This window comes from Pseudopipra pipra, chromosome Z (genome assembly GCF_036250125.1).
Source record: "Pseudopipra pipra isolate bDixPip1 chromosome Z, bDixPip1.hap1, whole genome shotgun sequence".
Lineage (NCBI taxonomy): Eukaryota > Metazoa > Chordata > Aves > Passeriformes > Pipridae > Pseudopipra > Pseudopipra pipra.
Window position 1 is genome coordinate 54,100,466 of NC_087581.1, and position 27,461 is coordinate 54,127,926.

General features: G+C 36.8%; 1 protein-coding gene across 1 annotated transcript; it reads right to left on the reverse strand.

The window, feature by feature from the left end:
• Positions 1-1,512: 1,512 nt before the first annotated feature.
• On the reverse strand, positions 1,513-19,150 carry ANXA1 (annexin A1). Its single transcript, XM_064640841.1, has 13 exons — positions 19,044-19,150; positions 15,192-15,270; positions 12,958-13,051; positions 12,090-12,184; positions 10,705-10,818; positions 10,030-10,120; positions 8,983-9,062; positions 8,021-8,077; positions 6,566-6,659; positions 5,902-5,997; positions 4,824-4,882; positions 3,823-3,945; positions 1,513-1,881 (listed from the first exon to the last, which is right to left on the reverse strand). Exons 2-13 carry the CDS (start codon positions 15,255-15,257, stop codon positions 1,822-1,824), a joined length of 1,029 nt encoding a protein of 342 aa, XP_064496911.1. The 5' UTR covers positions 15,258-15,270; positions 19,044-19,150; the 3' UTR covers positions 1,513-1,821.
• Between the last annotated feature and the right edge of the window lie 8,311 nt (positions 19,151-27,461).

Genomic DNA, 27,461 nt, shown 5'->3' on the forward strand with positions numbered 1-27,461 from the left:
GCAAAAGGCAATGCCCCTCCTCCTCCAAGGCTTTTTGTATCTTCTCTCTCTCCTCCCTGACTCTCTCTGGCCCAAGGAGGCCTTGTACATGTCTGCAAACATGTTATCTCTCTGCATACCAGAGAGCAAGGCTGAGAACTTCTCTTGCTATGCAGTGGAGGGGAAGCATTGAGAAAGAGCCACTACCCACGCAGAAAGCCTTCATAGCAAAATGAATTCTAACTTTCTGTTACAAATTCTTCTGGATATGTATGTATTCCTACAGACCTGCACTTACATTTTGCTGTTGATGCTTTTATTAATTTGCATAGAAAAAAAGACTATTTGTGCTGGTCCATCTAATTCTCTGTCTCTCCCCTTTACTGTGCACATTGCTTTTTAGGACAAGGGTTACCCTTTCTTAATGCCAGGAAATCACCTTTCTACTTAGGTGTTAGCATAACTGAAAAACATTCTTTTTTTTTACTTTAGAAACATCCTTCATGTCTACTCAAACCATCTTGAGACCTTCTGTCAGTGAAATAGATGGTGCAATCACTCTGTTTCACAAATATTAACCTCAGCCCTACTTTTTTGCAGTACAAAAGTTTCTGGACTATAGTAGTTTGTTGCATATTTCCCATGGAAATAACAAGTTATAATAAATACATCATAACCTTGAAAACACTTGTGAAATAGCCATATGAGTAGAATTTTTATCAAAAGCTTCTGGTGAAATGTGTGCCTCTTAGACAGGAATGCATGCCTAGGGGGATTTAACTTGCTTGTTGGAGTAGTAAAACTGTGTATGGTCCTGCAAAACTCACAATCAGATAACAACTGTTTTTCTATTAATAGCACATTTAACTTTATACTCCTGTACTCAAAATGAAAATGCTAGGTGCTCATTTGTTTGTGTTTTGAAGTTGAATCGTTAGGCTGGACTCTCACAAAGAACATGTTGCTGCTTACACCCTCTTGAACTCAGCCAAAAAATGACTCCTTCAAAAAATTTTAAATAACTACTTCATCTTTAATGGGAAGTAATTTTTAAAACCTGCTATACTCAAAACTTCTTCTCTCTTTTGTTTGGGGGTGCAAACCCGGCCTTGGTAAAGCACCCGATACTTTTGCAAATGGCCAATTGTTTGAGTCATTAACCTTGAACATTTCAGTCTATCACAATGAGCTATGAAGAATTTTTCATTTTTTTTCTTTTTTTTCCCACTAAATACAACAGATTTATTTACTCTGCAATATAAATGAGAAAGAACAAGACAGAGATATTGTTAGCTTTTTTTATATTTTTAACAAGTTAATTTTTTTTAACAGGTTATCTTTAGGTGTTTTTCATGTATCTGGCTTACATAAACGCTAGCTGAAGTGAAATGAAAGGTGCAAACTCAGCTATACAGTCTGATATTTCTACATTATTTTTTGATTAAGTTATTTACTGATTTTCACATACTGTACTCAGACAACTTGAAATTAAATGCAGAATAGCAACAAACGACATACAAAGTTCCACATGGCTTAATTTTATTTTTTAAAATTTATTTGCTTAGAATAAATGAGAACTTTACAATTTTCTTGAATAATCAAGCAAATAGAAACTTGTGGATATTCTTTGACTTTGGATAAATGATAACAAGAGATATTAATGCCATTCAGAATAAAGATACTGGAAAAAATACATTCTGGGTTACAGGTTTGCAACAAAATACATATTGACCAAGTACCATTCCACAGAAACCTCACGATGTAAAACCTGTCTTTTATATAGACAGGTAAATATATAGATGTTCATCAACTGGGCTTGAGTGTGTTTCAGGAACATAATACTTAGTTATCACTTCCACATAAAGCCACCAGGATGCTTTCATAATCCCCTTTGAGTTCATCCTGTCAATTTAAGCACAAAACCCCCACAATTGTTAGAATAATGGTCTTAAGTGAAATAAATTTCAATAAGCATTCAATATACATGTACCAAGCATCAGTGCTTCACCTAAATAAATTAACCACTTGATAATACACATGTTCACCATAGACTGTGCTGCAACTGAGTACCCTCAGTGAAATTATCTGTACAACCTAGAAATAAACACATGCATTTCCAGAGTTGCGCAGTTGTAGACAAGGTGTTGACCTGGACCGGACACCAGGTGCCTACCCAGCCCCTCTATCGCTCCCCTTCCCAGACAGACAGGGGAGGGAGTAAGATGTGAAACAACTAGTGGTTTAGGAAAAGGAAGTTTCTTAAAGCAAAAGCTTATGCATGCAAAAGTGACACAAAACATAACAAGGTTTGTTCTCTACTTCCCATGAGCAGCAATGTCTGGCCATTTTCCTAGAAGCAGGGCTTCAGCAACATGTAATGGTTCCTTAGCAGGCAGCCATTGAAGACAATGAGTACGTGCCTTTCTGCTCCTTGCCCCAGCTTTCATAACTGAGCTGATGGCATATGGTCTGGAATATCCCTTTGGTCACTTTGGATCAGCTGGCCTACTTGGGTCCCCTCCCAGGATCTTGCCCTCAGCTGAGGAAGGAATGTTACAGTGCTGATGCTGTGCTCAGCAGCAGACAAAACACTGGTGTGATCAACACCCTTCTAGCTACCAATGCAAAGCACAGCGCTGTGAGGGCTACTATGGGTAAATGAACTCAGCCAGATTCAGTACAAAAGGCCAGGAGATTTAATGGCAAAAATAGAGAAGCACAGGAGATTTCTAGACATCCAGGAGCTTAAGCTTTTCTTCTCTAAACTTAGTGAAAGTTCTTCCTTGACCAGTGACGTCCAATGTTCATTAATATTAAAACACTACACACATTGTGTCTAGGAGTATCTCAAACAAAGGCTAATAGTGCAGAAATACTCTATCCACCATGGGATATTCAGCTTGGTAAAAATGGATATTATGCATTAAGTATGCAGTGTAATTATTACATGCTTTGTTTTCTCTAATTTGAATCTACTTTTCAGAGACATATGAACTGTTTAGTGTAGCCGTGCTATGCTTCAAGACATTTGGATGCAATTATCACTCTAGGACATGATGAGGTGATGTACTTACATAGCAAATTACAGTTCACCCACATTCATGAGGGAAGAATAAAAATAACCTTTGGCACCTAACAGAAAAAGTAGCAGACACCAATAGAAATCCAAAAGGTATTTTGATACGTGTAGAGAGTAGGTTTCTACTCCAATCAAGATTTTTTTTTTTTTGTCTGCACTACTAGCATCCAAAAAGATGCTCTTCCCTTTTCCAAGTTTAGCTTTCATCAAGTCCCTCACTGGTTAAATTTTCCAGAAAATACATTGGGTAGTCAGTCTCTTTTGAGAAAATATTTTTGTTAGTTTAACTCATTTACTTAGGTCATCTGGAAAGCAGGCCAAATAAATATTAGTAAAAGTTAACATGCATTTGCAGGAGTACCTCAAATGCTAAAACCCAATAGCCAGTTTCGTCAAATGTCTCCCATAGAGCTGTCAGGGCAATCATCTCCACTCTCCTGCCAAGGTACTTTATGTCTGCCTAAATACAGGAACCTGGGGATATTGTAATCTCCATTCAGCTCTTGGCTTCTATTGAAAGATGATATCCTGAGATATGTATCGTTACTACCAAAGTACTATCCCTTTTCTGACAAAAAAAAGGACTCAGAAAAGGAATTAGTTCTACCACCATGTGGACCATTGGAAACATGAGTTACTCAGTTACAATGAGATACTCAGGAAGAACTGGTGACTGAGGAGCAGAAGAGTTAACAAACCTTCACTGGACTTCAAAAATCCTCTGGTTGTTTTGCATTTTGTATGTCACTTGAGAGAAAACCTACCATAATGGCTTGGCGGAGAGAGATGCCATACAGCCTCTTGTAATAGCCTTTGATCTCATTCATATCCACTTCATGGCGCGAAACCATGATTCTGATGAGGTCTTTGTGCCGTGTCCCAGCACCCTGTTAAAAGAAAAAAAGAAAGGAGGAAAAAAGAAAAAAAAATTGAAAAGAATGATACTACTTATGTCATTGAAACATCTTTAATCAAGTTTTGTGTGGTAATCCATTAGACTTCTTTGCAGGTGAACAAATCCCACATCCTTTTCCTTAAAGCATAATGGGGACCTCTCATATCTACCTTCTGTTCCCTATGAGCACAATTCACTTCTAACAGTCTACCTCCACCCTGAATTTTTTTTACATATTTCTTTTATCTGTTTCTTGAAAAGAGTCATCTCCTTCACAGTGCTTGCTAGACATCGGAGACAACCTAGAGTTCACTGTCTTTTTTCATTATTTTTTAAACAGTGCAATGATCCGTATCTTCATAATGTTTCACTCAATTTTTCACATACTGTTCCTAAACAAGTCACAAGAGTTGTGACAATACCTGCATACTAGACTGTTTCACAGTCTCCAGCTGCCTCACTCAACTTGGGTTCCAGATTTGCCAGAAGGATCATGGATGTCTCATCAAATATTAGACTTCCACAAGGTTCGTGCTCTGTAGTTGCTTTCCTATTTCCTTCTCACTAATATTTTTGTGGTTTCACAAGTAAGAAAAGTTCCAGTCAACTTTCTGTTACTGTTGACTGTGAAAGATATGTGTGGATGGATAGATGCCCTCCTGAACACACTGCAGCACACAGACAGCTCCTCCTATGGAAAGACTCTCAGGTTTCAAAGGCAGGAACAGAAGGAGTGAACAAAATACACTGAATTTCCTTCCACAGTCTTTTTCTATCACAAGAAGAGCTTAGAGAGCTCTAGCTAGCTTGTTATTTTTCAGCTTATAAAGCACCTCATGTTTACAAAGAGAAGTTCTTTCTTTAGGTTACCTTCATTGCCAAATGGAGTTTTTCAGCAAAGAAAGCCGGCTTGCTTGTGGCACACTTCACTGTAATGAAGGAGTGAGATAATGTCACTTCTGCTCTACATGTAAGAAGTAACAGAAGACAAAAGTCTGGCAAAAGAACACTTTAAAAACAGTCTCATTGTTCCTACCAGCACATCCTATTTATGTACTTCTTTGATACCTGTCTCAAAAATATAGGAGAAGGAGCAGTTCCTTTCCTCTGTCTATTCAGAAAACAATTCAGTCAGGGAATTCAGTTACTATAAAGACAACAGTGTTCTCCCTAGTTTACTGCCACAAAATTAAGGAAGAAAAGAAGAAAAAGGTGAAAACATTTATGTCTTCTACAGAAGAGCTGAAGGTTATGATCTGATGTTTTGCAAACCAAGTTATGGTAAGTACTTGCCTAACACTTTTGATATTAAGAAGTATCTGATGGAAATAATTCTTTGATTCAAAATATGCTTGATAAAAATATTATGTGATATAAAAGCTGAGAACAAAACAGGTGCCTGGCTCCTGATTCCATGCCTGGTCCACTTGTTAGAATAAGTCCCTGCCTGACCTTATTGTTCATGAAGAACAGTCACTAGCTTTATATGAATATTTTCTTGAACACAACCACAGAAGGAAATTTGTTATATTTTTAATAGTCATATATTAAAAGTGTTTTCACAAAACTTGGAGAAGAGTGGGTTTAGTTGAAGACAAGTTTAAAACTATTGGGTTTTCTACACAAGTTGTGCTTGTTGTTTTTGGCATAGTGACTTCTTATAAAGGTTTTTTTATGTTGACAATTCATCTGTTCTTTTTAAAAGATCATCCCATATATCAGGAGAGGTATTTCTAGTAATTCATCAGCAGATAGGTTAATTAATTTTAGATAAGTTAATTAAATCACTATGATTGGATTAGATTTTTTTTTTTTTTTTTACTTAGGAAGTTTCTCAGTGAAGCAGGGCAAGTCCAGAAGAGTTTCTGATCAGAGCAAGTGTAGCAAAAGTAAAACTTAAGTTTTCAGTCAATACATACAGTAGGTTGCAATGTACAAAACCACTTACCAAGGGCAGTGAGGCAATTCTCAATGTCACCTTTGAGCTCCAAATCCAGTACTTTGTTCATGTCATGCTTGCTGTATTTGCTGTACTTCTGAAAGACTAAATAAGGGAAGAAAACTGAGTGAATAGAGATGAAAATACTGCTCATTCTGCCTCTTCTGCTGCAGCAGAGGACTGTTTGTAAGTCATCTTTCTCATTTTCTTCAGACAGCACAGTGTAAAGAGCAGTATTACTTCATGGGCTGGTGAAGTCTGCATATGGAATGGGAAGGGTTCATGTTCCCATTGGTAGGGATAGAAGTGGTCCACTGACTATCAGAGCCTGTGACATTGTGTGATAACCCTCTATCTAGGGCAAAGTGGCTTAGGAGCAAGACTATGTGGAGGAGTGTTCAGAACCTCTGTCATACTGATTGCTTGACATTGTGATCACTAGCCATTTGAGACTTCATGGTAACAGTTTTGCTAACAGCCTAAATGATATTGCTCATCCCTACCACAAAAAGAACAGCCAAGCTGCCAACTGGACCCTTAGTCAGCAAGCATTCTTCCAAAGACCTTTGTATCAGCCAGAGTCACATCTTGATAATCTATATCCTCTCTGAATTCATGAGCAAGCCATGTGCAAAATCCATGCCAGCAAAGCACAAAGTTTCATTCAACATACCACTTCGAAGATGTGGGTAGCTTCTCGTAGTAAGAATAGTAATAAACACATTAATATCTGTTCCTTTTCTTTTCTCTCCTGCTTCGTACAAGGCCTGTCATAAAGAAAAGAAAGTAGTAAAGTCAATATTGGAATAGTAAAACTCAAACAGGAATACTGTACTTCTGAGAGTCATTGCTTGTCAGCAATGAACCCTAGCCCTTGACACAATCCATAACAAAACTCTACCCTACCTCAGACCACTCTAGCTCTGTCGAGTTATACTTCGTATTTCACTTATAATAGTACTTAGAAAACACAGTGCAGCTAGAAAACATACTTTCAGACAATTTACGATCATCATCTAGCTCACACAGATATACTTCATTCTTGAATTAAGTTATTTTTCATTTATCATGATATGATAGCAGTCTGCATGGGAGTTTAGGACTGGTAGGCATTCTTAATACTAACAAATTATCTCTGCTATTAACTGGTCCAATGTGCAAGAGAAGGCTATGCACCAAGTACTCCTTGTCTTTCCAGGAGTGACTTTTACTTCCAAGAAAGTAAGAAACAAACCAGTCTCCTTCACTTTCCTTACCTCCTCAAACCTGTTTAAAAGTAATCATTAAAGACTGCCACACAGCACAAAAAGACTCAACAACACTCTGCATAAAGATAAATAGTACTGAACTTGAGCTTAGATAGAGTAATAATTTACTTTCATATCTAGGGCTGATGACAGAACTAAACTCTTTATGTACCAGGAATAAAAGCAGTATTTCTCCACGGTCTTTTTTTTTTTCTGGATTTTTTAAAAATCAGTTTAAAGTCTATCTACATTTAAATGTAACCATGATGTCAGATTTCTCAGGAAAGACTACTAAGTTTTAGCAAGACTTTAACAACAGTAGTCCACCTAATGGTGGAAGAAAGAAGGAAAATAATAGATGTTTATTTTAGAAGTACTGAGAAAATGACACATGAAGTTTACCCAATAATTTTGAAAGGTTATCACTCCAAAGCAATAGCTTTGGCTAACACACTGGTCAAGGTATGCTAGCTAGTTATGCACATAGATGAGTACACCTTTGTCCCTCAATTCAAGAACCGTGTTAAAAATGGAAGGAAGATTAGACCTAATTCCTCCACTTGTTGACCTGTACTTCAAATGGTCTGCACACTTTATATGAACTAGAAGAAGCCTTGCAGAAACATTTCTGAAGCTAGATATTAGGGTGAAGATCTAATTTCCTTTGGATAATGAAGCTTACATGAACTTCATGTAAGTGAAGCTTACATGAACTTCATGTAAGTGAAGTATTACTTCATGTAAACACTATACCCTTAGAAAAGATTGCTGTATGACATTCTCTATTTGTTCTGCAATGTACAGGATTCAGGCAGAACATGTGCAGCCAGTGTAATCTCAAGTAAGTCAGAAGTTCTGTGGAGAGCCAAGTATGATCTTACCCTGGCATCATTGTCAGCAAGCTCATGATTCACATGAGAATCTTCACATCGGTCAGCCTACATAAGGAAATAAAAAAATTTCACTGGTTCTCACAATCATTCAGTTCACTAAAGCTCAACACTTTAGAGTTCTGCAGAACCACTGTCATATCAATGTGTAACTGGAAATAGTTACAGTTATGACAATCATTCTATGAATAAAGCTGTTGTATTTGTAATCAATCAAATTTCAGACTTCTAAGGCTACCAGCAACTTATTTCTTAAGTCCTACATGAAAATCCACAGGAAGTATTCTTTCTCAATGTGAAATTGCTGGCTTAGAGCCTGTGATCTGCTCCCTGGTGATCATTCAATAGACTTCTTTCAAGTTGATTTGGAAACAAAAACTGAAAAACCAAACCATGGACATATAAAAAAATAATCTTGCGTGCATGTACAAGCTTCATATATGTACTCAAAAATCTATGCATTTTTATCAGGAAGCTCCAGTGTTTAAACTCAGCTTTTGAACATAAATTTAAAAACTGCTTTGTCCACGTGTTAACTCCTTGCCCTTGTCCCATTATCTAAGTACTGGAAACATACCTTAACAGCAGGACAAAAGGTTTATTTCTCTAATTGTAAGTATTTCTGCTTTTTCTCTTTCTGGTCAATTGACATGACATTATGCCTGTTGTTTTTTCAAGTGCTTAAAGACAGCACCAAAAAAGTCTTAAAAGCATGACTGATAAACAACAAATATGTTTTACAATAAAAATAATGTTTTTTAAAATGCATTCAGGATAAAATCTCATTGTACTTTGTTTAAGAAAAATTACAACTGATCTAGGATATGAAAGTAAAAAGCAATGTAAGGAAATAAACATTACCCAAATCTTTATTTATCATATGACTCTCTAAATAGTCTTGATAATATTTGTTTTTTATTACAGATAATGTCACTCAAAATGCACAAGCGTACCTTGGCTAGAGCAACCAAAGCCTTCTGAAAGTCACCAGATGTGTCAGAGATAATGTCTTGTGTCAGATCTCTCTTCAGCACTGAAATCAAATTGTAGTTTGTTTGGAAGTTATCATCTAGGTTGGTCAGATAATCTTTAAATGTCCTTTCAAAACCATCCTAGGATCTTTTTCAGTCTTTTCTTAATTCCCCACTTAAATATGCCCACTAGAAATGCAGTTGTCTTACTTTCTCTCATTTAGCTTCTACTGAAGAAGTGTATTTGTAATGTATCCTGTAAAATTCTAAGATATGCAGTGAAATTGGAGGTTAAACCCAAAATCTGATGAAAAATGTCCTTCTCTAAGGTCTTGTGGGTAGCATTGTCTTGGGCTCTGCTTGTGAAATACACAAGATTTTTTCTGAGCTGCTGTTTTTTTCATTCTTATTTCTGTCTGTTTTTACCAGTACTGAACTAAACCAAAACGCTTTCCAGAAAAATCAAGCTATTAATTTGGGCTTCTAAGATTATTTGAATGGAAATGTCTCGGAAAACTTGGCTCATAATCTCTGAAAACATGATCTAATTAGACTACACAGTAAACTTGACATATATGACAGACACCACACTACATTTTATTTCTTTAAATATTTTCCTCCTGTAGTTCACTGGTTGCTCCTACTGCTAACATTGTCTGTGTTTCTAACTCAATAAGCTTTTTTTTCAAGCCTAGTGATATCTCCAAAAGTCAGCCTTTTTTAGTTACAAGGGAAGAAAAGCGGCTCAGTTTAACATGCATTCTAAAAAACATCTAAATGTGTGACTCATTCCATGAGACACCCACAGTTCTGGCAGTGATGAGGTACCTTTTCCTTCTCTACTGGGATCTACTTAGGTCAGAAAAAGTCAGTATGACGTCCCTCCCCCACAACTCCTTCAAATTTTATGTGAAGCTTCATTTGCCTCCTGTAATGTTCTCTGCCTCTCATACTAAGAAGTGAGGCTGTGATTCTAATGTGCCTATTACAGAGTTGTACCATTAATACTTCTTTCTTGCTCTGAATTACCTTCTTTGTAGTATCTGTTGGCTTCTTTGAGCTCTTTGTTGTTTCTTGAGGCCAGAATCTCAATTAAGGTATCTTCATCAGTTCCAAGCCCCTAATAAAAGTGATTGAATCTTCAGAAATGTCATTCAATAGAACAAACTTAAAATTTGTAACAGAAATTAGATGCAAATCACTGACTTGGCTTTGAAGGCGCCACGTGGAACAAGAAATAAAAATTAAAAACATTGAACTTCCACACAATATTGTTATTTCAGCTGTTTTGAAATTAAAATTTTATCACATTTAATATCCTAGTACCCAAAAGAATGCTGAAGGGACCAAAGAGTGAACATAGAAATAGGAATGTAAAATCTATGAAGAAAAATACCTTCTTCTCTTTTTGTTTTCCCTTATGTGAACATGTATGTAAACACTATGGCTCTCTATCACTATATTAGCAACCCATTTTTAGAAGGCAGGGTTCATTCTCACAAAAGAGTCTCCTCCGACCTGAAATTCAGTACAGATTATTGGGTCTTGCTCCATAATCTGAATTACCAGTATAGATTTGTTTTGCAAAATGAGGTTAAAAAAACCCAATACACAAGCTTTGCAGTCAAAGGCCGGTGTAACTTACAGGCCCTGATAATTACTTAGGTTCTTTAACAAAGTTTATCTCTGAAGATTTTGTCTTACCTTCATAGAGGCTCTTAATTCTTCAGCATCAAACTGAGCTGGAGTTTTGAGCAAAGCCACAACAACATCTTCTAAGTGGCTTTTCAGGGCTTTTTTCAAAGCTTCTTCCAGACTCTGTGTCAAGAAGAATAAGAAACATACTAAGCCAATGAATGGTAAAGAGGTAGCTGCTGTTCAGCTGCAGTCCAAAAATTAGTCTGACCTCCAATGAATCTCAGTCTACATCATCCCGTTGGCTACTAAAAAAGATTATGAAGACCTACATTAATTGTTTGTCACCTTTATGTTAATCAAATCATCAGGGTTTTTCAGTAAATATTGAGAAGATGACTCAAAATAGGCTGTTTGTTTTTCAAGAGAAGGTAATGCTATATTGTTCTTAAAATTATGACTAAGTTGCTTATGTGGATAACATTTAAATTTATCCACTTATTGCATGAAGGATACAGAATTTGTAGGGGAAACTCTGAACATATATAAACAAAATCACAAGTCCTGAAATTAAAATATGGGCTACATTCTAATTTGACCTAAATTTAAGTGAAAAAAAAAAATTAAAAATCATATTTATTCTGCCTCCTATCTGAAAATCCCCAGTACTCTTATTTTGTTACATTAAACATTTCAGCCCTATTGTTCACCATGTATGAGTCCAAGCTGTAGCTGTGAGAGTGAGAAGATCAACCTGCTTTGTCAAGATAGCTAAACCAACAAGATTATTTCAGAAACAAGCCCTATGTCCGTAATTAGTATTGTTCTGCTTTAGATGGTGTGCCAGGAACTAGGGTATCTGATACTTTAACATCATTAGTCTCCCTATGTCTTTAAAGTTATATTTTAATATAATAATTTAAAAATATAATTGCAAAGCTGGAGCTTCCTCTAAGGGAGGAGAGAGCTGTGAAAACCACAAATGAGGTTTTCCTGAACATAAACAGGAAGTCTAGGCTAAAACAAGATATTAGACTTATTTTCTGACTTGGCCTTTAAAATTACACTTAAAGGAATCCCTGTTCCAAGAAGCAAATGCTAAGTAACTTCAGTATTGCCAACTGTGAAATTGCAATTTCAATTTAGAGTTACAAGTTTAACTGAAGAAAATCTGTAATAGAGAAGAGTAAGAGCAATCTAAACACATAGAAACATGTAGTAACTTCCAAGCTTCTCGGTTCCAGGGACTAGCGGTTTTATCACTCAGAGGTAAGAAAACACTGACAGCTGTAGGCCCAGCCCTAAACCAGTGGTGGTATATTTATGGAACAGTATTATGGTCCTGTAACTCTCCTATCCAATTCAGTATTCTATCTAGATTCATACATGCCATCTAACCCAGGAGAAACATTGATAATCTGAGTGTAAATATAATCTTGGCTAGAATACTTTACCTTTCCTTTAGTCTGCTGATAGGCAGCTTTGATCTGCTGACGCTGAGCATTTGTTCTTTTAGTCAAGATGTCAATGATGGTAGCTTCATCTACACCTATGAATCACCAAACAACAATAATCCCAATATATTCAAAATATATGTATCATTTAGCCAATTGTATTTTTATTGTTATTTGCTTCCTGTCATATTTTGATTTCTTGACACACTTAAGTTTAACTGAAAGTGTAATCATTATGGACTCATAATTAGTGCTGTAGTAAAGAAACCAAATAAATAGATTCCTATAGAACTCAAAAATGTATGTTTCTGCAATTTCATACAGAAATTCTTAAAGTGTCCTGAGTGCAGAACTTCCACTAAACTGAAAACAATAACAAAAAAACTTAAAAAAAGAGATGGTATATTCATTTAATCTTATTTAGTCAAACTGAAAAAGGTTTCAAAGTACAGATGAAGTGCCAATTGTGAATTTCATTAAAAAAGAGAAGCACAACAGAAGGATGCACTACATTATCAGCATATTCACTGCCTCATGCAGGAATGTTAGAGAAATCAAGTCAAAAAGTAACAGTATGGTATGCTATAATACCTTTTCATTCTCTAGAAATTAAATTTTTACAACCCTTCCTTCAACATATTCAAGAACTTTAATGCAGCATTAAGGTCTGAAACTGTAATACAATATCAGGTTATCAAAGAGTTGAGATTCTTTAGCAAGTGGCATAATTTAATGTATTGTCAAGCCTTGAAAAGCAGAGGCACCTCTCCCGCTTGCCATTGCCTCTTGCTCTGCTATTTTATACAGTGCTATTCTGAAAATTTCCTCAGGAAGAGTCTTAGAGTAGCAAGATATATACTCCTCTTACCTTTTACAGTAATAGCCCTGTCCAGAGCAACAACATCAGCTGATGGATCAAAATTAGGGTATGTTTGTACTCCGTGGATACCTTTTGAACTTTTCTGCAGAGGGGAAATAAAAAATAAAATTAAAAATAAAATAAAAATTGCTCTTTCCAAAGAATATTTTTGCAAAGAAGCAATTTTGGATGCCTAAATAAAGTATGCATTTTGGGTTGTCTGTTATAGAAGTATGAAGGACACACAATTTTGTAACTCCAGACAATTAAACAGATTCAGTAATGGCTATGCATCAGATTTATTCCTTTCACAGCTCATAAATTAAACAGAAAGTACTTCGTATATTGTTTTAGGTACCTGAAGACCTGTTTCTCAGACTAAGTTGGATTGTGTAGAAAAACACTTAACTGTCCTATTAGCAAATTATGTCCAAATTTTAAAGGTTCTAAAACTATAATTAAGTCCTACATGCACTGCCATTAAAGCACTACTAATTTATCTGCTCACCTTATGCAAACTGTGAATCACATTAAGGGTCTTCTCAGAAGACTCATATCTAAGGCTATAAACACTTCTTGCATTCAAGATCTGGGAGAAGAATTCAAATCTAATCCTATAAGGAAGTGGAGACCTGTTGCCTAACTTTGAAACTTAAGACATAAGCCACACTCTGCACAAAGCATTATCTACTTATCGCCTTTGGTGAATCTACTCCTAGGAGGCCACTCTCTAATCAGCCTCTAAAGGCCTGTGGGAATTATACAACAGATTACATGCCTTGTCTGAAGTCAGCAACATGACAAATCATGTTAGTGGTAGGACCTATAATTCAATAGTGTTACCTAACTGATGCCTACTTCTTTTTCAGAAGTTACAAGATGCCCCAAGATTCTTGGATGAAAAATTTATGTCAAATTCCCATTGCTCTGATGTATAGCGAGATTTTTTTATTAGAAAACAAAATCAGTTTAGCTAGACTTTTCAGAGTCACCTGTACTCTTTCTCTTGTTTCAAAAACTGTTATTTTAATTTTTTTAATCCTTTGCCATTAAAATTAAACACCACAAGAGAAATGGCAAAGTCTTATGGATACATGTTTTACACACAACACTCTGTATTGAATTTTGTACACTTCTAACATCTGTTAGATGTTCATCTCACTACACAATTTTATCACTAGGAGTCATAAGAAAGCAGACAGATTGCATATTTAAAAGTCTCTTGCATACATTTCAAAACATCGTTGAGACTTGCATGATAAGTCAACAAAGGAATGGGACTGTTTTGCTGCCTGTTTCTCATTCTCATCAAGTTTGTATAGTGGTTTCCATGACAAACTTATCTACCAGCAATAAAAAACTGCCTGTAACCACCACAACCAAGAATGTCTCAGGACCCTGGGAGTGAAATGGGGATAGGATGGTGAAGTCAAAGTTTTACACACAAAATGTTGTGGAGTCAGTATTACAAAATCCATAAAGGCCTAGAGCAGAAAACTTTATTTACAGAAATTTCTCCTATATTTCTTTTCAGTATAATGAGTTCTTTAGGGAACTCCTGTGACTTCGCAGTGTACTGCTTTGCCCTTGCTGACAGTCATTTCAGTATCTTAACCTCAGAAAGCTTCTCTGTATCATCCTAGTGAAGTAACTCTAAACTTCTCACCACCATATTCCTCCCTTCTAATCTGTATCAGTAGTGATTGTCTGAGATGTTTTATTACATAATGTGGCTCTTTCAAGCATAAGCATGAGATGATATGATAACTAGGACATGTATTAATGACTTTACTTCCTCCTCTACATTCCTGGGTTCCAGCTCCTGGCTCCCTATACCTCAGCGTAAGGGTCCCTGATTTTCATGTACATCATTTGAACATGTTCTTACACATTCACACATGCCAGCAACAGATTACTACTTCAAAGAGGCCAATTTGAGTGAATCAGTGACTGGCCACTGGGAATTACAGTTTCATTACAGTAACTAGTTTTGCTTAGGAATCGATAACTAGATAATATGTACAAATAAGAGTAATTTTTTCTGATTATCTGATAGCAGACTTCCTCAGTTATTGCATTATACATTGCAATAGAACTGGGCTCCAGTTCTAATCCATCGAAGTTTTGCCATTGTTTTTCCTCCCTTTGCATGTATGCAAAGCTTTTGGTGGTCTGTGCCTTTAAATCACTTGTAAGAGTACAGAAAAACAAGCATTATGCTCTCAAAAGCTGATAATACTTACAATACATTCCTGCTCCTGATTTTCAATGAACCATGCCTGCTTCAGAAATTCTGATACCATAGCCATGTTGACTGAGTTTCTGGAAAGAGACGCGTCAAATTTTAATTTTTCATCATTTTCAGCACCAGTGAAACTCAAGGTTTCCCACTCTCGAAGTCGTTTCTCTAGAACTATGACATGCAGCAGTTAGTTTCCCAAGTCATAACTGACCTGTGCTGTTGGAAACAGGGAACTTTGATGTTTGGCAGGGGATGCGATGCTCCACAGCTGCTTGCTCACCCCCATACTCTTAGTTACTTGCAGAAGTTTTAAATTAGTTGGACTAATTGCTTATTAGCAATACCTTAGGACTAGAATTGACTTAAAAAGGGAAGTTACCATAACCCAATTAGTCTGTCTTTCTCTATCAGCTATACCCACTTAGCTTACTGAGTATTTAATTATTTTCAAATTCAGTGGTAGACAAGTATTCTCGTCTGATCGTTTACTGAGGCTGGAGTTCTTGTGTATCACGTCAGGACAAAAGATATTCCCTTGTTAAACATGTTCTCATGGGATTTCTTTGACTAGATCCTTTCTAAGGAAGATGTGTAAAAGTGGATAATTTCCTATACATTGTTCTTTTTTCTTACATATTTCCTACAATTTCTACATAATAATAGAGCTTTTTGCATTTAAGAAGAGATAAAAAAGCATAACTGTGCTTTTTACCACTTGAAAGGAAAATCCATCCAGCCTTTTCATAAGTAGCTATGCAGAATGGGAAAAAAATATGGGCTGTGATGTTACATTGAGCACTCAAAAATAATTAACAGGTTGCTTCACGCAACCTATCGGTTGTGAAATAGGTGGTGAGAAATTCTCTGTTTGTTAGCTGAAATAGTGAGTGAACAGATAGGAGGAACCAATGGTTTATCAAATAGAGTTATTCAAAAGAATTTTTTTTTCAAAACCCTCTTCCACAGCAAAGTCTAGGGAAGGCTTGGTTTTAAAGCCTACATACAAACAATAAACTAATGTTGCTGAGTAAACCAGACTAATTTGGAATCTAATGTGAAGAGACAAAATTCTATTTGCAGTCTTGTGGTACAGATTATGTAATGTAGATTATATATACAGATATAAAAAATAATGTTGATTATACTGCTAACACATGCTGTAGGTCCTACAGGAAGGGCAGAGACCAGTCTGTTGAAACAACACAAATTTAGGACCAAGTTACGTAGCTACAGTCCAGCTGTTTTTTTTGCCTCATAGCAAAACTGTAAAGCTTACTTCCATGTTCTGCAGACAGCAAAGGAACAGCTACCTCCCACAGCCTGCCTTAAGCTCCCCTTACCTCCCCTCTCTGAGGCAGGAACCACCTATATTCCACCTTCCCCAGAAAACTCTTGCTTTTGTGCCCTTCCTTCAGCCCCAAGGGCACAAAATTCAGCTCTGCCTGTGCTGCCAAAAAACCTGAAACTGATTCCAAATCTGTACTTGTATGGTATTTAGAGTAGGTCTTAGCTGGGCAAACAATGGTCAGAATATTGTGTAAGTTTTAAGGACTAACTTTTATAATGTGTCATTTGTTCAGGATCAGAAAAGCACACTTACACTGTTATCACAAGAACACTTTTATCAAGCTGTTAGAGTGACTCCTACACCCTTCTTGTATTGACAGAACTTAATGAGGGCAGATGAAGTGGTATCGTACCTGAAGTTCTGCTACATTTTATAACAGAACAAACAAAAACCATATGCAGCAGGATGAAAACATTTAAAAGTCTCCATACTGGGTGCACTGAGTCATCAACACCGACATGTGTTGACATGTGGATTCACAGAGCGTACAACCATTTAAAACTAAGAAACAAAAATAATTCTCACACCACCTCTAAGAAGAAGAGGGAACAAAACTGTGTTTTGGTTGATAAAATAACACAGAAGTTATGTCTCTCACAGAGAGAGCTGGTTTCAGGAATGTATCCATGTTTTCTGCGTATCCCCACACCCATCCCTCACACCCAGCTCTAGGGATTTTACTGCTCTTGGGGTTGGCTAGAGCAGAAGGCTGACATACTACACTGTTTATTAAGCTTCTAAACCTTTATGTATTTTCTAATTTAATTTATACATAAAAAAACCTCTGCCCTAAGAACTAAGTTTGAGGGTTTTTTTCTTTTTAAATAAAGATATTTTGGCCCGCAGATCCATCTATTTCTGTCTAGTAAACAATTTTAATAGAAGTCAAAGTAGGCAATGGCTCTTGAGAGGAGCTAAAAACCTTAGACTGAATTGGCTTAGAAAGATAAGAAACTAACTTACATATAAAACTCTTCTGCTTTATGTGTCTAATAAGAAAAAAGAAGATTGGAATCTAGGAAGACAGCCAGCTCCCTGACGTGGTCTTTCCAAATGCTTTGACTCACGCCACTCTAAAATGCAAACAGCTCATGTAAACAGTACCTAGATCCAGGACAGATACATTCAGCCCAAATATTATTTTAATTTAGTATCAAAAAGACTGAAAGGACTGATGGCTGTCAGATTTTTTGTCTACTTTTATGCTCAGGACATAGATTATAAACAGGGAGAAGAAAAAGCATGTGCCTACTGAGTGATACAAACAGAAGCTGACATAGAAAAGCATGATGCTCCTTTCTGGTTACTCCATACCAGATAACTATTTGAGAGTTATTCTATTTAACAAAATATTGTCCTGTCCATGTGTCCCACTTTCCAATCTGGAATCAGTAGATGTCCTGTTTGAAAGGAAAAAGGATCACGAACTTAAAATATCTCATTTTGAAAAATATTGTGATTTTTATGCATTTTATCATTCCCAATTGGAATGATCAACATTGCAACTGGCTTCAAAAATCAAACAGACTGAAAGCCCTAACTGTTGTTTCACAAAAATTATTGCCATGCTGCTTTCTGTCTGGCTCTTAGTCCATAAAAGATGCACCCTTGAACTGGACATATCTGAATTTTTGAAAGTTTTGAGAAGGTACTCTACTGAAAATATTTAAAGACACAAACTAAACTTTTACACTACGGTTTGTGTCAAACAGCAGCATTTATCTATGCTTATTTAACCATATCATGAACCATGTCAGATACATCTCCAGTTACTGTCCAAGGCTAGAGACCAAGATCTTGCTCTGAATTATAGTCATGACGCCCTATCAGAAAAACAGGCAATAATTCATTTTGCATTGGAAATTCTGCTGAATATGAAAACATCAGAGAGAAAAACAATCTCATCCTTGTAAAGTTCTGTGGAAAGATTTAGCAGAACAAACCACAGATGACAGAGCACTTACGTGGCTTTGCCTATGTTCTTAGTCATAAAACCAGGATTTTGCTCTTACGCTTCTAAAAGATTGGTTTGATTTGATTTCTAAAGATTTCATCTTCATCATTTTAATGAGCAAAGACTCCTCTACGGTCCCAAAGCAACAAACTGTTGTTGAAGTAACAACAGCTGTATCTATATTTTAAGTTTCCATACAAAGAATAGTAGTTTTCTAGTACCTCCAGTTTTACTGTAGATTTCTAGAGCAGCCTACTACAAAGGCAAAGAGAAAGCATTGAAATGGTCAACTTCAAATACATTTCCTTTTAAACTTTTAAGCTTTTTTTAATTCCCTTTATTTAATTCCATTAAATAAAAACAATAATTGTCCAAACCCTGCCATAAAATATTTCAAAACTGAAAGAACTTCTCCTCCCCACATCCATCTTTTCCTTTGCCAGCAATTCCAACCCACAGAAAATTTGCGCCAGATCACTTGACAAATTCAACGTAGGATTCTTAAGGTGTGTCAGGTTTACAGAGAGCAGTAATGAACTACAAAAACCTACCTTCCTCCTCACAAACACTGCCTTGCAGGGCTGCACAGTCAGGAATAAAGGAGCAGTGTTCTCAATGCTTTTATAGCCTGTGAGGGAGACTCCACCCAGCAACCAGAGTGTTTCCACAGCGGCAGAAATCATCTGCAGCAGCTATCTGGGTGCTGCCCAAAACAGAGAACCACACGGAAAAAGTCATTGTGAAACTATGTGCTGGAGAAAGCATGTGCAGATTTCAGAAAGGAAAAGACAGCAAATAAGCATGTTGTGGTAGCTCTCCTCCCCTGCCATGGTCCCATCCCTCACTGTAATAAATTGCCATAAACCTTTCGGAATTGTACGATTAAATGTTAAGAAAACTAAACTTGAGTTACTCCCTTCACATTATGACATGTCTGATACCAGTACAAAGTGAATATAATAGGAAATATCTTTGCTCATTGCAACTTTTAGATAAAAAAGAGTGAGGAGTCAATGCAGCTTCCTCAATTCACTGAGCTCTGTTGGCTACTAGCTCTGCTTCTTCTGCACATGGGCCCATGGCAGAAATGGCCCAGGAATAAAAGAGGTCTAATACTTAATATAAATCCCCCCCTTTTTTTTTTTTTTTTTCTTGAAAAGAAACACCTGGAAAATGGCAGGCTTAACAGAATGGCAATAACTGTCACCTGCATAACTAGAAAGAGGTTGAAACAATCAGATTAGACTCTGAATATCAAAGTGAGAGTGGTTTGCACAAGCTGAGGGTGTATCCCAGCTTGCTAGAAGTGGTTTTCTGCAAGCACTTACTCACCAAACCAGCCAAAGACGTTTTACAGAACATGTCCAGCACAGCACCTTGCCTGTTGATAGATAGATGAGGAGGAAGGGGAACAGACTGATGTTTATTATTAGAGGGGACCCTCACAAATTTCTCAAATGTAACACAACATTACATATACATCCCAGCATAGCTTACCCCTTCCTCTGTTTAAAATAGCTCTGTATAAATGGCTGGGTCCTAAACATGTACTGCCCATAGGGTTTGGTTGCAGGTGCTGGGGATAATCTGGTGCAGGATCATCACAGTCAAGGAAGATCCCTTCCAACCAGGTTAAGGGGAGAGCCTCCAGGAGGGCTGAAGGTGACAGTGGCCGACCACCCCAGTCCTGGGGTAGGAGGGGCCTTGCTGACTCTCACGGGAACCCTTGCCAGCCCTCAGGGAGCACCCAGTCCATGCAACTCTCTGACATCAATTTTCCCCTGCACTTTATTTCCTATTTCCCCATACATTTCATATATTATTTTATGAAAGTATTTCAGATATTTGCATAAACTGAATAATTGAAGGGGCCTACCAACTGACAGTGATATTGTGAGCAAGCTGTCAGGTTGTATTTAGGTTTATTTAATTATGATGTGTGATGTTCAGATTACTCCTGCACTCCCGACTATCAGAATGATTTTACCAGTCTTATTTCACTTGTGTAAATTGTTGGCCAAAACTCTGTTTACACACTCTTTCTGGAACTGTTTCCCTTGTCTATTAATGAACGTATCTAAGGGCAGGAATCAGTGTGCTGCAAGTTAGACACTCCTTGATGTCGACTCTTTTCTAATATAGTTTCTCCATAATTATTATCTAATTTTCTTCATAGTAGTTTTTCATCTCTGGGTTTTTGTTTCTTGTTTGTTGTGTTTCTTTTTTAATTCATTGTATTTTCTTTAAGGTCTGCGTTTCCATTGTGCTACAACTCATTGCAAAAGCTGTTTGCATTTACTTTTCCTCCTTCTTAATGGGCGGGCAGATGTTGATTCATCATCTTCCTGGAGCTGGACTGAGTCACCATCTGTGCTAGAAGGCCTTATTGTGTAAAATGCTGACACTTAAAAAATGCAATTTAATTGGATGGAACTCTTAACAATTGTTTATTGTTAAATTTTTAACTGTTACTCCATCATTTGCTTCATAAAGCTGTAACAGTCTGTGTATTGTTGACCTGGTATTAGTTATTCAGAAGTGGCAAAGCATGCAGACACTGTCATAGTGTTCAAATTTCTCATATGAGACAAAAAATAAAGGTTCCTTTTTGTAAACTGTCAGATATGGCCATGCTAAATATTTCTTTTGAGGCTAGTGATAACAGCTCAAGTGGGGAGACAGAATTTCCCCAAGCCTACACAAAATAATAGTACACTGAGTCAGAAATTTTCTTGGAGTTTGAGAGGAACATCAGCAGCCATTACATCTATTTCAGAGGCTGCTGCCAACCCTGTTGTAGCTCTGTATTTATTCTATCCAAATTGCCTTAAAGAAGACTTAAGTCTTAGGGAACTGGGGAGATGACCATTCTACCTACACTCAGCCGAAAGCCCCAGTTTACAAATGACCTTCGGATTACATATGAGATAAACTTTAAGTTAAAATTGATGCTAACAAATCACATTGTTATGAAATAGCTTTATCCTGAAAGAGCTCCTGAGAGTACTGTCAGGCAATAAGTCATAAATCAGAGCTCTGCCTATTTCACACCAGGATAGTTATCCATTTTGAGCCATCTGATATCAAGCCAGAGCCACATGGAATCTGTGCCTTTCCTCTCTTGCACCCTGTGACTTCAATTATCTTCAGTACCTTTTATCCACATCCTAAAAAACTACGGAGAAACATTACTCCATTTCCTTAGGCAGCCAGGACTTGCAATGTAGCAGCTGTACTCAAGTTTCAAGCAACAGAGAAGTGATATAGGTGATACAGATCTAAGACTGTGTATAAGTTACAACGGTTTTACCCAAGACAGTAATAGTTCGAAGAAGGCATTCCAGAAAGAACACAGTACTTTTCCTGATACATATTTGCCAGTTCCTATATAAACCCTGTTTTAAGAAACATATCTCAGTTACATTATTCAGAAAAATATCCTTCCTGCATGTTGAGTTACAGTGCCTCCTCAGACCTTCATCTATTCCTTTGACATTACAGCAGATTAGATTTCAAATTCAGTGAGAACAGCTACACTGTCTTCATTTGCACCTAGTATACATGGTTCTAGTCAGTCCATCTAGGGTCGAGTTGTAGTCATTGGTATCCCTGTGATCCTATACTATGGGTTGGATGACATAGAGCCTCAAATCTAGACACAGAACTTTTCTAGTTTCATGCTTAAAAAACCAAAATATATTCATTGGACACAATAAGACACAATCAAAACTGTGTAATATCTTTTATGGCTTCTCTGTTAAAGGACTTATTTTCATTAGTGTGTTATTTACCAATCAGATCATGTTTCAGCTGTGCACCTCTTTGCAAGCTTGTAAATAGGGAAAAGATCAGACAAAATGCTTTTGTGTCTTGATGCTGATTCGAAATAATTAATAAATATTTTTGAGGAAATTTCCAGCTAGGATTAGCTGAATTTGCTTTTGCAATGCACAGAATATTTAAGACTTCTGTCTTCATAATAGATTTGCCAGCATTTTGTTCTTGCCTCATGAAATACTGAATTGGCAAAAATTCCCAGGCAACAGGAATTCCATGCATTAATCAAACATACACCTACTTCTGTAATTAGGTTTACTACTTACTGCTCACTTAGTTGCAATAAATACCTATTCTGTAGCTCCAGAGATTTTTAGAAGGTTAAAGGGATACTCTGAATCTCATGGTAAAACAAAGGTTGGCTGTCCAGAAGACACAAAACATTAGTGAACAACCCCCTACATAGAGAAATAAAAATAGCCCATGCCCTACTATAAACAGGCAGAATAGCTGCATGTAAAATCATGCCAAGGTAACCATTTTGGGAATTAGAGATCCCATTCAGTTTAAATGAGATCAAATTCTCATTTTAGTGGAACCAGAAATTCATCTTAGAGATACTGTGAGACACTGGATTATCATATTAATTATTGGCTCAGACCAGCTCAAGTCAGTGTGCATGGAGGGGGAAGGACAGGTCGAATTTCACGAAAGTGAGGTGATGCCCTGTCCCATACCCCAGACCCTTGGAGTCTCTTTGGGCAGCCTGGGAGCACTGCCCCTCACACCCTGGAGCCCCTAACCCAGCTCCACACTGGCAGGCACACCAGGAGCACTGCCCCTCACCCTGACCCAGAGCTCCAGAATGGCCAGTGGGCTGGAAATCCCACCTGGGGGTGGGGTGGGGTGGGGTGAGCACAGGGGGGGACAGAGCAAATAAAACCAGCAACATGTGCTCTCCATGTTGTTTGGACCCCACTATGTTTCTGGACTCCTGGTAGATAGATATGTTGGATCTAGGGGTGGTAGTAATAATTCTCTTTCTCTCTCTCTCTCTTTCTTTACTTGTTCTTCTCCTAATCTCCTCTCTTAGTATTTTGGGTAACTTAAAGCTTGATTTGTTGGATTTCACTGAGTTGAATGGGTTAGAACGTGCTAAGTCAATGCTTTGTGGGATGTTTTATTTTGGTTGAATATTGCTCTTTAAACTTTTGCCAAGTTCCCTTATTTTCTAAAGTTTGTCAGTAAAAGTACCTCCAGAAAAAACATGTGCAACATTTCTCCTTTACACTCTCTTTTAAGGTTTTAAAAGAACTGAAGTCTCTTCTAACAAATTTGGTGGCCAAATTTTTGGAGCCTTGTATATTTTTGAAATAAACCCCCTTTGGTGAACTTGTAGCTTGGAGCCCGGAGTCTTACAGGCACAAACTGAGAAACACTTCCAGAAGCTTTTGAACTTGTCAGCCTGCCTTCCAGTCATAAACCCTGACTCCGCTATGGTTGTATGCCAAAGTTATTTGTATGTGGAAAATCTGTACCTGCTAGGAAGCCTCTAGGAAAAAACTTTGCAAACAAACCCTGGTTACACAAATCTTCCTCCAAATTGCAGTAGAGCAAAACAGACCTGTACGATGATACAGCTGCGACAAAAATAGTAAATCACTGTGGAAGAGATAACTTAGTGCACACTCAGGTGAAAGTACTAAGGGTACAAGACAAATTCGGAATGCGTAAGATTTTTACTGTCTGTGAAGTGTGTAATGCTGATCAGAAAGTGTAAATAGTAACAGAAGTGACATGCAAGGGAAGGGAACACAAATGACAGAGTGCTTCTTTAAACAATTGAACTGTATTATTAATGCTGTGGAAAGGTCAGTTCCCTTGACAGAGAAAAGTCTTGATGGAAAAAAAAAATAAAAACAACACAGAAACAAAAACCAAACCAAATCAAAAAAAACCGAAACCAAACAAAAAACCTCCAATCAAAACCAACCAACCAACCGACCAAAACAACAAAACCAAAACAACAGCAACAAAACAAAACAAAAAACAAGAACAAAACCCCCAACCAAATAGTAAACCCAGGAGAGGTGCTGATGTGTCACAACTTGTCTTAGGACGAGTGGAACTGGGCAGTGTCTTCCATTGAGACCAAGAAGCAGGATGAGCAGTTCTGTGATTTACAAGGGACTGAACCCTGCTCCAGAATTATGTTGTCTTAACTTCAAAGGAAGAAGAGACAGCACTAACTAGCAAAAAGTTAAACAGCAGATGAATCACCTGTGCCATTGCAATATGGAGGTTAAATTTAGCCATCTAGGATTTCCTGGTTTATTTGACATTCTGACATTGCTTAGATCCTTCAAAGTAGCTTTATATCTACTGCCATTTCTTGTGCGTCTCTTTATCTTCTAAAAAAAATTAACAAGTTTATAAATAAATATTATAAATATATGAGTATATTTACAAATATCTCCTTAGCAAACTGTGCTGCTTTGGTTGTTTCTGTATGTTGAATTATACCAGTGAGCCGACCGATTGACAAAAAATGCCCAGGTTAAATAATAAACCATGTCTTATTCCTTATTTACAATGAGGAGCAAGTAACATACTCTGAAGCTTCAGAGTCCCTTCAGTCAAGTTGATATTTGTTTGGAGTGGCACAGCCCCGTCTTGGGTCCCACTACCATGCAGAAACAGGAATCACATAATAAGTGAATAATAATAAATCATGTTTTGCTCATTGTCTACATTCAGGGTGTGGTAAGAACAGTCATAAAAAATTGAGGAAACTGTACATTCCATTTGCTCTTGTAATACCTTGCTTCCATTAACAATAGGGGGGTTTTGTGCTTAGGAAAATTTGTTTGAGACAGCTTGACTGTTACTGTTTCACTCAACAGCTTACCTGCCAAACTTAGGAGACAGAACTAATTCTCAGTTAGTCAGTGATTGCAAAACTGATCTACTTCTACGGAACATTAGAACAGTCTCATCTCAGAAAAAAATGAAACTCTTCATGTGCTTTTACCTCTAACCTTCACAAAAACAAAATACCCAGAGCGAATTATCTAAACTGCAGTATTCCATTTGAAAATGTACTTTTTTTTGCCTTCTCCATTTTATATGTTTTTTCCCTCAATTTAAATATAATTTTGTTCTTGACATTAAGTAATATAATTTATATCTGGGAGATTTCCTACAGATTTCTGTATTGCGATGTTGAATAGGAATTCCTTGTTACATTTCCAGCTAAAACCTCAGAAAACTATTCTTTTGTTTCAGTTTTACCCTAGGTTGGATTGTCCCAAGACTGTTGCTGTTTGGGAAGAAATACCACCAGGACACGGTGGGTGGCATAGTGCAAGCCACAGTTATTAATGAGAAATTTTAAAGAGTTTAAGCTTGTTACTATTTCAAAGAGAAGAAACTTAAAGGCACGTTTGTATTTGTTGTAATTTGTCCCATTATAAAACTGCCTAAAGATACAAAACTCAGAGCTGGGATTTGCATCTTCATTTCCTCAGAGAAAGGTGCAGATGTGACATTTGTGAAATGTGGCCCAATTCTATATTACAATAAATTATCTCTCCCCGGAGCTGCTACAAGGTTCTAAAGAGAATCAAAGTAAATGGGAATACACAAAGAGGAACATGAGATTTATCTTCACATAATTATGCATGAAGTATTATGGATGAGAAAATACCAGAGACAAGAATGGAATAGTGAGTCCCAATGATGATTTTTAAAAAAGGCATTAAGTGTAACTGATTACTATAGGCTTTTTGTGAAGGGTGTTTTATATAAAAATGTAAAGAAGTTTGTCAGGTAGGGATTCTTCCTAGTGTAAAATTAGCAAGAATACCAATCAGAACAAAAGTACTGAAAGAAACAGCCTTAAGATATATGTAGCACTACTAATCTGTTTTATTATGTTTGTTTAATAGCTAGTATAGTCACATTATAGTTCAAGACTAGGACTACTACACATTCCTTAAAAGATTAAACAAAGCAGTAAACATTACAGTGAATATTAAAAAATTGAAGTAGGAACCTAAAATATCTTATTTAAATACAACTTGAAGTCCAGTAATTTTTTTTGTTTTGCCAGTTTCTTCTTTTAGCAATAGTTGTAGTGCTAATCATATGTCATATATAATTTTATTACTGTAAAAAGATTTGGATACATAACCTGTCAAATATGGTTTTAATTTTATAAAATAAAAGGTTGTGAATATTTAAAATCCACCACCCTCAGTTGTTAAGATGGTTGATTTTTCCCATTTCTTTTTCTCCTTTTCTATTCCTTATTCTTTTTTTATTGATGTGGTAAGAAAAAAGCACCCCTTTATATTTTTGTTATCATAAGAAAAAAAATCACAAAAGGGTTCCTTTTTTATAAGAAAAGTACTCTCTCAGAGAAGCCTTTTATCTAGGTCTCATATCATGCTATATTCTTTGCCTCCCAGTGAAGCTATAACATATTCAAAATAGCATACTAGAGAAAATAGTCTTCAAAATTAAATTAGTTGTCAATTATTTGTACAAAGATTCACAATGAAGCTGCTTCCTATAAACCCACAGCAAAACTGCTTGTTGAGTTAGTGATACCAAAAGCCTTCCTTTTGGACTACAATCTAAAGGCAAGTTCCTGTTTTTAATCCTTTTTGACATAAGGGTGGAGTGCAGAACAATTGCTGTGAGGTAGAAATCCTGAGCCACTGTTCTCACCTGCCGAGGGTGGATCACACCAGCCTGCAAACACTTCATTCTGTATTTGCTTTTGCAACTGTGGAATAATACTTGCTTCTCCCAGTTTCTGCTGCTGTATTGTTCATAATAATATAGGAATATATCAGAAGTTTTGTTCCTGGAGTTATTCCAAGAGAACAGCATATTTGATTTGCAGATCAAAATAATCTGCCTATCTCAGCTGAGGCCAGTCACAGCACAATGGTATTGGCAATGATAAAAGAGTAGGGGTTTAACCTTTAATTATGAAAGAAGGAAAATGGCCATACACGTATGTGAAGCAATCATAAAAAGCAGGGCAAACTTTGCTCTAATATGGCAACAGTTTCATCTGGAACCATGTAGTAACTCAGTTCATATAAAATTAAGGCTGAAATGGCATAAAACACCACTTGCATCTTTACCAGTTTCATCACTACTGGAAATGTAACAGAATACTA